We start from the raw sequence: 12,778 nt of genomic DNA on the forward strand, positions 1-12,778 counted from the left end.
GTGCTGATGGGGGAAATAGCAGGACACACTTCTCTCATACAGAAGAGTAGGGCATTGAGGAGGGGGCTTGGGTCTCACAAATCTTTACAGACTGAGTTGTAGTTGCCCCACCTTCTTCCAAGTTCCCGACTGTAACTACACCTCACTCTAAGCTAGGCACAATGGCCTGTACTCCCAGTAGGAGGCTAAAGCAGGAGGATTGCAAGTTCAAAGTCAGCCTCAGTAACTTAACAAGACCCTGTCTCAGAATAAAATATAAAACTGGCTGGGGATGTGGCCCAGTGGTTAAGTTCCTCTAGGTTCATCCTGTACATCTAAGTAGTAGACAGCTTGATTGTAAATTCTGTTTGTGCAGCCATCAGTGGGAAACCTCAATGACATTCTCCAATCCTTTCCCCAGCCTGCTTGGATACTCCCTAGAAAGTATGATGAGGGCATTACCACAATGCCAAGCCTTGGCCCTCTATTCAAAGCAGGGTTCCAATGACTGTGGCCTCTTCTTTTCCCCCAGAAGTAGCCTATTACTTTGCGGAAGTGCCCCTGCTTCGACAGGCAGTGCCACCATACCCCAAGTCAGCCCTCACCAAGCTAACCCTCCAATGGAGCTACCTATACAGGAAGTAGGCAGAGAAGAATAGTGTACCCAGAAGGAGGAGGGAGAAGAGAAAAGAGGGTATTTAGGGTACCCTGCCCCTGGGGCAGCCCCAGATAGCAGCTGGAGATATCCAAATGTTAATCACCAATTAGTGCAGTCCAGGTAGAAGGGCAATGTCATTATGTGTAAAATGGATTTAATGTGGCAGGAGCTGTGGGCTTAATTTCTTGAGATAAGATGCTTTTAGGCTAATCAGCAGGTCTCTGATGCCTGGATATAAAGGAACTAGGACAGACTTTCTTGAGGCAGGCTCCAACTGGCCAGCAGGTAGGAGGAAGGGATCCCATCCTGCCCTTCTTCTGGAAGAGCCAGAAAGGAAGTCAGGTAAGAGAGAGGCTGGAATGGGGATGGAAGAGATGACCTGAGAGGAGGTGGATTCTGGCTACTTGAGATGCGGGGCTCCCAGGCATCTCACTCTCCTCCTCTGAGAAATAGGAAGGCAGCTCCTATGGTTTCTAAGGAAGGTCAGCTCTTGCAGTCCACACCTCTCCAGATCCAGCTTTGGTTTTCAGGCCAAAAGGGAGAGTGTGACAAGTTTCTCATTGTTCTGAAGAACCATCATGAAATGAATCAAACCCCTACAAGAAGAGAACAGGTCAGATTGACTTTCAGATGAGATTTTCTGAGTCACAATAGTTAAGTCTGAGAAGGGAGATGGTTCTGTGCGTGGTTTTCATTTAGGGCAAGGGGGCCACAATGATTTGGGTGGCAGTTAATTAGAACTCAGGAACTCTGGCTCCCATGAACTTGGGAGGTTCTAAGCAGAGAAACTTGTCTAACCCCACACCTGTGATGTCTGGCCCCTGGAGCCAGGGAAGAGAGGTATCCAGGCCTTCACTGCTTTACTCTGCCAAGGTCTCTCTACCATTGTTCTTCTCCACCCCTTTCAGAGTCCACTTAAGACTGAGCATATTCATCTCTTGGTCAGGCCCCAAGGACCCTTCTTGTCACTACCTCTAATCCCCAGCAACTCCCAGCACCTGCCCAGGCCCTGGCATTTCATGGCCTCCTGGCTGTACCCTCATTCTCTTGTCCTGGCCCTTTTCTTTCTCAGAGTGGAAAAACCCTTGGAAGATGATGGCCATGAAGACCTGCTCTCTGCTGTTGGTGCTCTTGTTTCTGGCAGTGGGGCTGGGAGAGAAGGAAGAGGCTTTCTCCAGGTAGGAAGGCAGAAGCCTGAGGGATAACCACGTTCAGGACTCAGTTCAAGGGGAAGGTGAGAAAGGGAGGAACCCCAAACTAAGAGGAAAGAAGTTAGGAGAAAAGTCTGCCAGAGACCTGGGTGTAGAATGAGAATGGAACCAGAGATTAATGAGTTTCAGCTGCAGTGGGAAAGCCCAGTTAGATGGTTAGATTTCTGGAAGGATTTCTCAATGTCTGAGTTCTCAAGAAGATGGCATCATCTCCTGTTTTTTTTTTTTTTTTTTGTTATCAGGAATTAAACCCTGGGGTGGAGAAGAGCAATGGTAGATTGACTACTGAGCCATATCCCCAGTCCTTTTTATTTTTATCTTTATTTTGAGACAGGTCTCACTGAGTTGCTTAGGACCTCACTAAGTTGCTGAAGCTTACCTTGAACTTGCAATCCTCCTGCCTCAGCCTCCAGAGTTGCTGGAATGGCAGGCATGCACCACCTCACCCAGCCATCTTCTTCCTTTCTGATAAAAGCTTCAGCCACTCATTGATGCATGCCTTCACTCAGCTCTTACAGAGAGCCTCCAGTGCTCAGGCACAGGGGATATGTGAACAGGGACCTACCACTGCCTCCTGTCTTCCAGGAGACAGAAAAGAAGCTCTTAGGTCTATTGCAGATTGTCCTAAGAACTGGGATGAAGAGCCAACAATATGGTGAATATAGCAGGAGGCTCTGGTGGTGCTTTCAAGGACTAAGAGAGATTATTCTAAGTAGAGTTGGATCTTCTCAGATGCAAGGACACACCATGAGTCCCTGTCAATTTGGCAAATGTAAAGTTGTCAATGTGAGGGAAGCTGTCAGAAACACATATAAGGAGAATGGCATCATGTAGATGTTAAGACAATAGACCAGGGCTCAGGTTGCCTGTGGTGAGTCCTGGATCTCGCACCTTGGTTTCTTCACTCACACAATGCGGGTAGGGGTGGGGGTGTAGCCCAGTAGTAGAGCACTTGCCTACCATGTGCAAGACCCTGGGTTCCATTCCCAATACTGAGTGAATAAAAAAAAGGGGGGCAGGAAGGGGGGGATATTTCCTAGAAATGTTGTAAGGGTTAGATGATTTTATGTGCTAAAGTGTTTATAGAGAACCTGAGTCATAGTAAGTGATCTTCTGTGAGTTGTCGTTGTTGTTATTGTTGTTGTTGTTGTTGTTATTATTATTATTATTATTATTATTATTATTATAAAATGTGAGCAAAAGACCTGAATCAGACAGGGTCAGGGCAAGAGAAAGAAATCAGGGAACTGAGCTGGGTGGGTAGTGCATGCCTGTAATACCAACAACTCTGGAGGCTGAGGTGGGAGGATGCAAGTTTGAGGCCAGCCTCAGCAATTTAGCAAGATGCTGTTTTCAAAGGAAAAGAAAAAGAGTCAGAGATGTAGCTCAATGGTACAGTGAACTCTTTGGTTCAATCACCAGTACCAAAAAAAAGAAAGAAAGAAAACGTGTGATTCAGTCCTTTGCCCAGAATCTAAACACACACACACACACACACACACACACACAATGTAGGAAGAAGGTCCTTGAACTGGGCAAAAAGCCCCAGGGAGCCGAGGACTTTATCTTCAGTTGTCAATGAATGAATTGACAACAGGGTGTCTCCATTAAAAACTGGCTCCCAAGAAATGGGGCTGGCTTGTTTTCATGTCTGCCTTCTGTTAGTAGCAATCCAATCCTTTACCTCTAAATTATGACCTCTGGTCCCTGCCCCTTCCCTGGCATCCTGGCTTCCATCTCTCCTCCCTCAGATCCCATGCAAAGGTTCCTGGCTCCCGACCTCTAGGACCAAGGTATGCAGAGGGAACTTTCATCAGTGACTACAGCATTGCCATGGACAAGATCCACCAGCAAGACTTTGTGAACTGGCTGCTGGCCCAGAAGGGGAAGAAGAACAAGTGAGTCATTTTGTACACCCACTCCTCTTCTGCCTGCCCGGGCCCTTCTGTGTTCAGATCAGGTCACCATATGTAGTCACATAGGCAGGAGGTCACAAATCCAGTGGCACCTTTCACTAGATAAGGGTGGGGAGTTGGAAATGGAGATCCCGACTCTGGCAGAAGTCCAGTCTAGGGGCTGATAAGAGCCAGGGCCGGTCACCAATCCTTTACTACTACTCCTTTTTCCCCTTCCCCTTTCTCCTCCTCCTCCTCCTCCTCCTCCTCCTCCTCCTCCTCCTCCTCCTCCTCCTCTCCTCCTCTTTTTCTTCTTCCAACCCTTTACTATTACTACTTCCTCTTCTTTCTCTTTCTTTTCTTCTTTTTCCAATCCTTGTCTTCTTCCTTCTCCTCCTCTTCTTCTTTTCCTCTGCCTCCTCCTTTTTCTTCTTCCTCCTCCTCTTCCTTTTCTTCTTTTTCCTTCTTTCTGTCTCCTTCTCCTCCTCCTCCTCCTCCTCTTCTCCTCCTTCTCCCTCCACCTCTTCCTCCTTCTCCTTTTTCTTTTTTCTCCTCTGCCTCCTCCTCCGTCTTCTTCCTTTTTGTTAGAAGGATAATTTGTGGCATTGATTAATATAGCAAGGTGGCTACCCCATAGGCAGAGTTCCAACCCTTTACTTCCAAGAGGAGGAACTGGGGAAATATGTGGAAGCTCAGAGAGGATCCCCAGGGGGCCAGGAATGCAGTCAGGAGGCTGAAAGGCTGCCAATGACTGTCTGGTGGTGACCACTTCAGACTTTGGAAATAAGCCGCCCTGTACTTTCTTACTATAACAAGTCTCTTTCCATGCTCTTGCTGTTTGGTCAGCCTGGTAAATTTTGAAGAGGTGCCACTGGTGGAAGCAACTAAACATGAATGGTGGGGAGGCTGAGTGGAGAAAGAGGTACCCTTTCTCCCAGGACTGAGGTGCCAAAAGATTCAAGTGTCCTTAGGTCGGGAGCATCTGCAGTCTCCCCTAGCCTACCCACTCCCTAATCTTCTGCTTACTAGCTGGAAACACAACATCACCCAGAGGGAGGCCCAGGCCCTGGAACTGGCTGGGCAATCTCAAGGGAATAAGGAGGCACCAGAGCAGCAGAGGTGAGTCTGCATGTGGAAAGGGAGGGAACAGAACCTCCTGGGCCACCCCACCTCACTTTTATCTCTCCCACACTCCAGAGCATTAAGCATTCTCTTCCTCCCAGAGTTCAAAGAGGAATCTCCACCCAGGCACAGTGGTACACACATGTAATTCCAGTGATTCAGGAGGCTGAGGCAGGAGGATTGAAAGCTGGAGGCCACCCTGGGAAACTAAGTGAGACCCTGTCTCAAAATAAAAAATAAAAAGGGTAGACAGAGGTTATAGCTTAGTGGCAAAGTACTTGCTTAGCATGTGTGAGGCACTGGGTTCAATCCTTAGCAATACATAAAAATAAACTAATAAAATAAAGATATTCTATCCATACACAACTACAAAAAAAGTTTTTTTTTTTTTAGAGATAGAGGTAGAGAGAGAGAGAGAATTTTTTAATATTTATTTTTTAGTATTTGGTGGACACAACATCTTTGTTTGTATGTGGTGCTGAGGATCGAACCCGGGCCGCACGCATGCCAGGCGAGCGCGCTACCGCTTGAGCCACATCCCAGCCCCACAAAAAAAGTTTTAAAATGCATAATGTTAAAGTAAAAGACATTGTCTTCAAAAATAAAAATAAATAAAAGGGCTAAGGAGGGCTGGGGTTGTGGCTCAGTGGTAGAGCACTTGCCTCATATGTGTGAGGCACTGGGTTTAATCTCAGCATCACATATAACTAAATGAATAAAAAATATAAAACTCCATCAACAACTAAAAAAAAAAAAAAAGGTTTTAAAGGGCTAGGGATGTAGTTCAGCAGTAAAGCACCCCTGGGTTCAATCCTCAGTACCACAAAAAACTCCTGGGGTCAGGGCACAGTACTGCATGCCTCCGGAGACTGAGGCAGGAGGATTGTGAGTTCAAAGCCAGCCTCAGCAAAAAGCGAGGCACTAAGCAACTCAGTGAGACCCTGTCTCTAAATAAAATAGAAAATAGGACTAGGGATGTGACTCAGTTGTACCCTTGTGTTCAATCCCTGGTACAAAACAAACAAACAAACAAACAACAAACTCCTGGGGTCAGACCAAACTCACAGAGGAGAGATTCTGCAAGTTTTGGGGCTAGAATTTCCTTTTTTTTTTTTTGCAGTGCTAGAGATCAAATCAAGGGTCTTGTGCATACTAGGTCAGTGTTCTACCACTGGGCTACACTCCCAGCTCCTGGGCAGTTTCTAAACATTGATGGGCCTTTATTTTGTTCATTTATTTATATGCAGTGCTGAAAATTGAACCCAGTGCCTCACACATGCTAGGCAAGCCCTCTACTACTGAGCCACAACCCCAGCTTCCTCTTTCTTTCTTTTTTAGTACCAGGGATGCTTATCCAGACAGGGTCTTGCTAAGTTGCCTAGGATCTTGCTAAATTGCGAAAATTGGCTTTGAACTTGAAATCATCCAGCCTCTGCCTCAGCCTCCTGAGCCACTGGGATTACAGGGGTTCACCACCATGCCTGGTTTGCACCAGCAAGTTTCTTCTCTTGGTTCTGGGAATTAAACTCAGGGATGCTTTATTTTTTATTTATTAAATTTATTTATTTATTTATTTATTAGAAATTCTTTTTCTTTTTTTTTTTTTTTTTGAGAGAGAGAGAGAGAGAGAGAATTTTTAAATATTTATTTTCTAGTTTTCGGCGGACACAACAAAGATGTTGGTATGTGGTGCTGAGGATTGAACCCGGGCCGCACACATGCCAGGCGAGCGCGTTACCGCTTGAGCCACATCCCCAGCCCCTCAGGGATGCTTTACCACTAAGCTACATCCCATCTTTTTATATTTTATTTTCAGACAGGGTCTTGCTAAATTGCTGAGGCTGTTCTTTTTTTTGAGTAAGAAAAAACTTTAAATGATAGGGCAGATGATAAGAAAAATGTGGCAAATACCTTGAAAGTCTTAGAAACTAAGGAAGATTAAAAGAGGAAATCGCGGTGGAAACGCGACAACGGAACACACCCGCTCTGCCCCAGGCTCGAGGTCCCATCATTGAGGCTGTTCTTGAGTTTGCGATTCTCCTGCCTCAGCCTTCCAAGTAGCTAGGATTACAAGCATGCACCATCATGCCTGGCCTTGTAGTAGATTCCTATTTGACCTTGCCTGTACTGAAGAGTGAAAAGATAACCAATAGGCAGCTGTGTTGGCTGTGTCCCCACTTCCAAGGGCTCCTTCTGAGTCCTAGGTCCTGTATTTGCTTTCTCTGGGTGAGGCCCAAACTCAAGCAGGCTCCCATAGGCTGTATTCTTTGCAGCTCCCTACCCAAGAACCCTGGTGATGAAGATCTACTAAAGGAGTTGTTGATTCAAAAGCTGCTGGCCTGGATGGTGGACCAGACAGAGCTCTGCACACTCAGGTGAGGGAGTACAGTGGTTTTGGGCATGTTGCACAAAGGTTAGAAGCTTGAGCTTCTGGGTTACACATGAATTCAGATCTCCCTACCCCACAGTGCTAGGGATGGAACCCAGGGCCTGGGGCAGGCTAAGCAAGCTGAACCATACCCCAGCCCTTATTCAAATCTCTGCCCCAATATACACTGGCAAATTACTTAGCCTTTCTGGACCTCGGTGTTTTCATTAAAATGAGACCTATTTAAACCATTTCATGGCGGGCTGATGTGTACCTCTGTGGTAGAGCACTTTGCCTAGCATGCCATTCTCAGCATAGGTTTGGGGGGGTGGAATGGGAGGATCATTTAATGGCATGGTGATGAAGTTTATATAAGATAATGCAAGTAATGAGCTGAGGGCCACACCTGAGGAGGAATAAGAGCTGAGAAGTATCAGCAGTTGTCATTACTACTGGGATTTCCCTCTCATCCTCCTCAAGTCCCAGTTCCCAGTTCTCTTATCTAGCTCAGCTGCCCATCCCTATTCTCAGATTTCCCTCTGGACCCTGGGGCTATGACACCTTTCAGTGATGGAAACTTCTGTAGTTGGAGGCTGTTTGCCCTGTTGTGTAGACACTGATGATCTCAGTGATTACCAGCTAGAAAATCTTTCAGTCTATGTATTGGGTCCTAGAGAAAGGGACTAAAGATTATGGACTCAGGCACCTAAGGATGAGACAGGACACCCATCCAATAGGCAGACACCAAGCTAGATACAGAAACTGAATCACATCCAGACTTTAATACTGGGAAACTGGGAAGGAATGGAAGGGACAAATCTGGGAAGGCGTCTGCCAGAGAGTAAAAAGGGAAAAGGGAATGTATCCAAGCTAATAGAAAAGAGATAGGAGAGAATCTCCATAGGAAGGTGGGTAACTGTCTCTGTAGTTTAGTGAATTATTTTGATTATTTATCATTAAAAAGGTCATTTGAAGGTAGGAGCAGTTTGGCTCCTGCTGGGCAATAGGATAAATAAACTTGCTGAGCTGACTCCCAGTTGATAAGGACCCCACCCCACCCCCCTCCTCTTGTTTCTCCACTTTCCCAGGTCTTAGAGACTGACCAACCCAGTTTCAAGATTGGACTCTGCCCTTCACTTACTCAACTCTTGCCTCCGCCTTACTCCAGAGTCCCCAAGAGAAACCAAACCAATAAAGTATAAGCTGAAATAAATCATTGTGCGCATTGTGAAAATTTATTCAAATGTCAACTGAGGGCTGAGGATATAGCTCGGTTGGTAGAGTGCTTGCCTCGAATGCACAAAGCCCTGGGTTCAATCCCCAGCACCACAAAAAGGGGGAAAAAAAAAGTCAACTGAGCACTAACAGGTTGTGTTTGTGGGTATCTGTGTGCTTATGCTTCCCAATGAAAAGGGACACACATCTGTTCATTCATCCATTCATTATATACACATTTATTAGAAACAAGGAGAGGACTATGCTAAGTACTACGTTAAAGCAGCAGTGAAGGAAACAGACACAATACTTGACCCTGAGGATTTTCAAGTCTAGCAACAGACAGATGCCTTAATCCCCACCCACACACACCCACCCCATAAGGTGATGGAACCCAGGGGTGTTCTACCATTGAACTACATCCCCAGTCCTTTTATTCTGAGACAGTCTAGTTAAATTTCCAAGGCTGGTCTTAAACATGGGATCCTTCTTCCTTAGCCTCCCCTAGTTGCTGAGATCTTGGAATTCTGCCATGGTGCCTGGGTGTTTTTGTTGTTGTTTTGTTTGTTTTCAATAAACCAGGGGTGGTTTACCACTGAGCCACATCCCCTGTACTTTTTATTGTCTTGCTAAAATTTCTTAGGGCCTTGCTAAATGGCTGAGGCTGCCTTTGAACTTGTGATTCTCCTGCTTCAGCTTCCCAAATCACCGAGATTACAGGTATGTGCCACTGTACCTGGCACCCAGTACTTTTTTTTTTTAAGGGAGAGAGAGAGAGAATTTTTGATATTTATTTTTTAGTTTTTTGGTGGATACAACATCTTTTTTTTTTTTAATTTTTTTTAATATTTATTTTTTAGTTCTCGGCGGACACAACATCTTTCTTTGTATGTGGTGCTGAGGATCGAACCCGGGCCGCACGCATGCCAGGCGAGCGCGCTACCGCTTGAGCCACATCCCCAGCCCACAACATCTTTATTTTACTTTTATGTGGTGCTGAGGATCGAACCCAGCGCCCTGCGCATGCCAGGCGAGCGCACTACCGCTTGAGCCACATCCCCAGCCCCAATACTTTTTATTTATTTTTTATTCTGAGTCAGGGTCTTGCTAAATTGTCTAAGCCAGCCTCAAACTTGTGATCCTCCTGTCTCAGCATCCTGAGTCACTGAGATTACAGGTGTTCACCACCATGCTTGGCTCTGGTATTTTAGGGTCTCCCTATGTTGCTTGGGTGGGCCTAGATCTCCTGGGTTCAAGTGATCCTCCTCTCTCAGTCTTCAGAGCAACTGGAACTACAGGCATGTGCCACCACACCCAACAGACCTTGACTTTCTTTTTTCTTTTTGGTAGTAATACTAGGAATTGAACCCAGAAGCTCTACTGTGCTAGCTAGGCAAGCATTCTACCACCAAGCTACATGCCCCCTTCCTCAACCCTCTGTATTTTGAAACAGGGTCTGGCTAAAATTGTCCAGGCTAGCCTTAAATTTGGGATCCTCCCACCTTAGCCCAAATTGCTGGGATTATAGGCGGTGCCATCATGCCCAGCAAATTTAAAGTTCTTGAAAGATTTCAAGGAAAGGAATGTCAAGTCAAAGAGGACCATTTACATTATAGAACAATCACTCCTAAAACAAAGAGGATTATATTGAGATGAGTGGGGAATGAAGTGGAAGAGGAAGAAAAATTCAGAGGCTTTTGCAACATTTCGGGAAGAAATGATAATGGCACAGATCATGGTAGTGGTAGTCAAGGTGAAGGGAAGTGGCCAAATTGTTAAGAATTCGTAAGGAGGGACCCGGTTTGTGGCTCAGTGGTAGAGCACTTGCCTAGCATGTCATGTGTGAGACACTGGGTTTGATTCTTAGCACTGCATATAAATAAATGAATAAAATAAGGGTCCATCAACATCTAAAAAAATTAAAAAGAAAAAAGAATCCACACATTTATCCTCCAGCAGTTAAAGCCTTCCCCATTGCAGTCCGCTGCCCTCTCTCAATGCTTTCCACTCACAAAGGGCAGGAAATTCTCCTTTTCTCCCTTGGTTAATCATGGGACTAGAGAGGAAGAGGAGAGGGGAAGGGATTGCTTACATTGCCTGGAATCCCTCCCCTCTCCTCTTACTCTAGTCCAATGTCAGCCTGCTAGAATAAAACATACCTAGAGATTCCAATCATTTCATAGGTCTCAAATTCTTTTTATGAACATTAATCTCCATCTGTGGTGGTACATTCCTGTAATCCCAGCAACTAGGGAGACTGAGGCAGGAGAATCACAAATTTGAGGCCCAGCTCAGCAATTTAGTGAGATCTTGTCTCAAGATTTAAAAACAGGGCTGGGATTATAGCTAACTGGTAAAGGACCTCTGGGTTTAATCCTCCAGTACTGGGGGGAAAATCCTGTCTGTAAAAACAAGAATATGTTCAAGTGGGGCACAGTGGCACACACCTGTAATTCCAGCTATTTGTGAGGCTGAGGCAGGAGGATTGCATTCTCAGCAATTTAGCAAGGCTCTGAGCAATTTAGCAAGATCCTCTCTCAAAATAAAAAAAATAAAAATAAAAAGGAAGTCTGAGAATGTAGTTCAGATGTAATACATACCTGTGTTTAATACCCAGTATAAAAAAAAGTAATCTTCTTCATAGGGTTGAAATCAAAGATAAAGCCCTGCACAAAGTATAACAAGGGTTCACTTGATGCTTTGACTATATCCCTGTGGCTTTGGAACTTACAAGTTTTTTCTTTTTACCAGTCCTTTTTTATTTAAAAAAAAAATTTAGTTGTAGTTGGACACGATACCTTTATTTTATTTATTTTTAGTTGGTGCTGAGCATCAAACCCAGTGCCTCACACGTGCTAGTCGAGCTCTCTAACGCTGAGTCACAACCCCAGCCCTCCAATCTCTTTTTCCATGAACTTCTAGATCTTCTTTTCCTTGATGTCCTGATCTAATTTTCTCTGAATCACCTCTTTAAATGCCCCCTGTGCCCCATGTTGGGCAGAATCACAGACTGGGATAGGAGTCCCCTGTTTCTCCTTTGCTAGCAAAGCAATAAACCCTCTTTTTCCGTTTTCTCAAAACCATGTCCTCATTAATTAATTGGCATTGGGGAAAAGGATCTAGCTTTCGGCAACAAAAACGGCACAAAGTAAAAGTAAGTAGTCAATAACATTGTTTGGTTATTATAATCCTCTCAATTTGGCTTGTTTCCTCATTTAAAAAAACAAGAGCAGAGTCAGGCATGGTGGTGCCTGCCTTGTAATCCTAGTGGCTCAGGAAGGTGAGGCTGGAGAATCTCAAGTTCAAAGCCAGCCTCAGTCAAAGTGGGGCTCTAGGTAACTCCATGAGACCTTGTCTCTAAATGAAATACAAAATAGGGCTGGGGATGTGTATCAGTGGTTGAGTGCCCCAGAGTTCAATCCTCGTACCCACCCCACCTGCCCCAAAAAAGAGCATTAGTTTAGAATTAGGTTGTGGCCAATTGGATTGGCTGAAGGGCTGGGTAGGTAGGCAGAGAAAAAGCATTCTGCCACTGAGCTAAATCCCAGCCTTCCAGTCAACTTCTAAAGTTTCTTCCAGCTCTAATATTCTTTTTTTTAATATTTTCTTTTTTTTAGATTTTGATGGACCTTTATTTTATTCATTCATTTATATGAGGTGCTGAGAATTGAACCCAGTGCCTCACACATGCTAGGCAAGTGCTCTACTACTGAGCCACCACCCCAGCCCCAGCTCTAATATTCTTGATATCCTTTCCTCTAAACTTCTAGAGCTCCTTATCTGGAGCACATACAATTTAAGGCACACCTCTTCTCAGATGATATATTTTATTTGTACTTATTTAAAATTTTTTTGAGCTGGAGGTCTGGCTATGTTGCCCAGGCTGGCCCCTACTAACAACTGAGCTGAAGTGATCCTCCCAACTCAGCCTCCTGAACAGCTGGGACTAACTAAAGGCCCGCACCACCACATATTGCTAAAAATTGGTTTTTAGGGCTGGGGCTGTAGCTTAGGGGCAGAGCTTTTGCCTAGCATGAGTGAGGCACTGGATTTGATCCTCAGCACCACATAAAAATAAAGAAATAAAATAAAGTCATTGTGTCCATCTACAACTACAAATTTTTTTAAAAAATTGGTTTTTAGAGGATATATTACAATGATTCTCCTTGATAGAACTGAATGTCTTGGGGCTGGGTGCGATGGCACACAACTACAATCCCAGTGACTTGGGAGGCTGAGGCAGGAAGAGGCAAATTCCAGGCCAGTATGGGAAATTTAACAAGACCCTGTCTCAAAATTTAAAAAAAGGGCTGAGGATGGGTTGGGGTTG

At 45.0% G+C, this 12,778-nt stretch overlaps 1 protein-coding gene across 1 annotated transcript; it reads left to right on the forward strand.

Annotated features, from left to right (window-relative positions):
* The first annotated feature begins 1,729 nt into the window (after positions 1-1,729).
* LOC107150744 (gastric inhibitory polypeptide) lies at positions 1,730-7,244 on the forward strand. Its single transcript, XM_015495865.1, has 4 exons — positions 1,730-1,815; positions 3,600-3,746; positions 4,773-4,862; positions 7,139-7,244. The coding sequence occupies exons 1-4, from the start codon at positions 1,730-1,732 to the stop codon at positions 7,242-7,244; spliced, it is 429 nt and encodes a 142-aa protein (XP_015351351.1).
* Positions 7,245-12,778: the final 5,534 nt, after the last annotated feature.

Source organism: Marmota marmota, unplaced genomic scaffold (genome assembly GCF_001458135.2).
Source record: "Marmota marmota marmota unplaced genomic scaffold, marMar, whole genome shotgun sequence".
NCBI classification, from domain to species: Eukaryota; Metazoa; Chordata; class Mammalia; order Rodentia; family Sciuridae; genus Marmota; species Marmota marmota.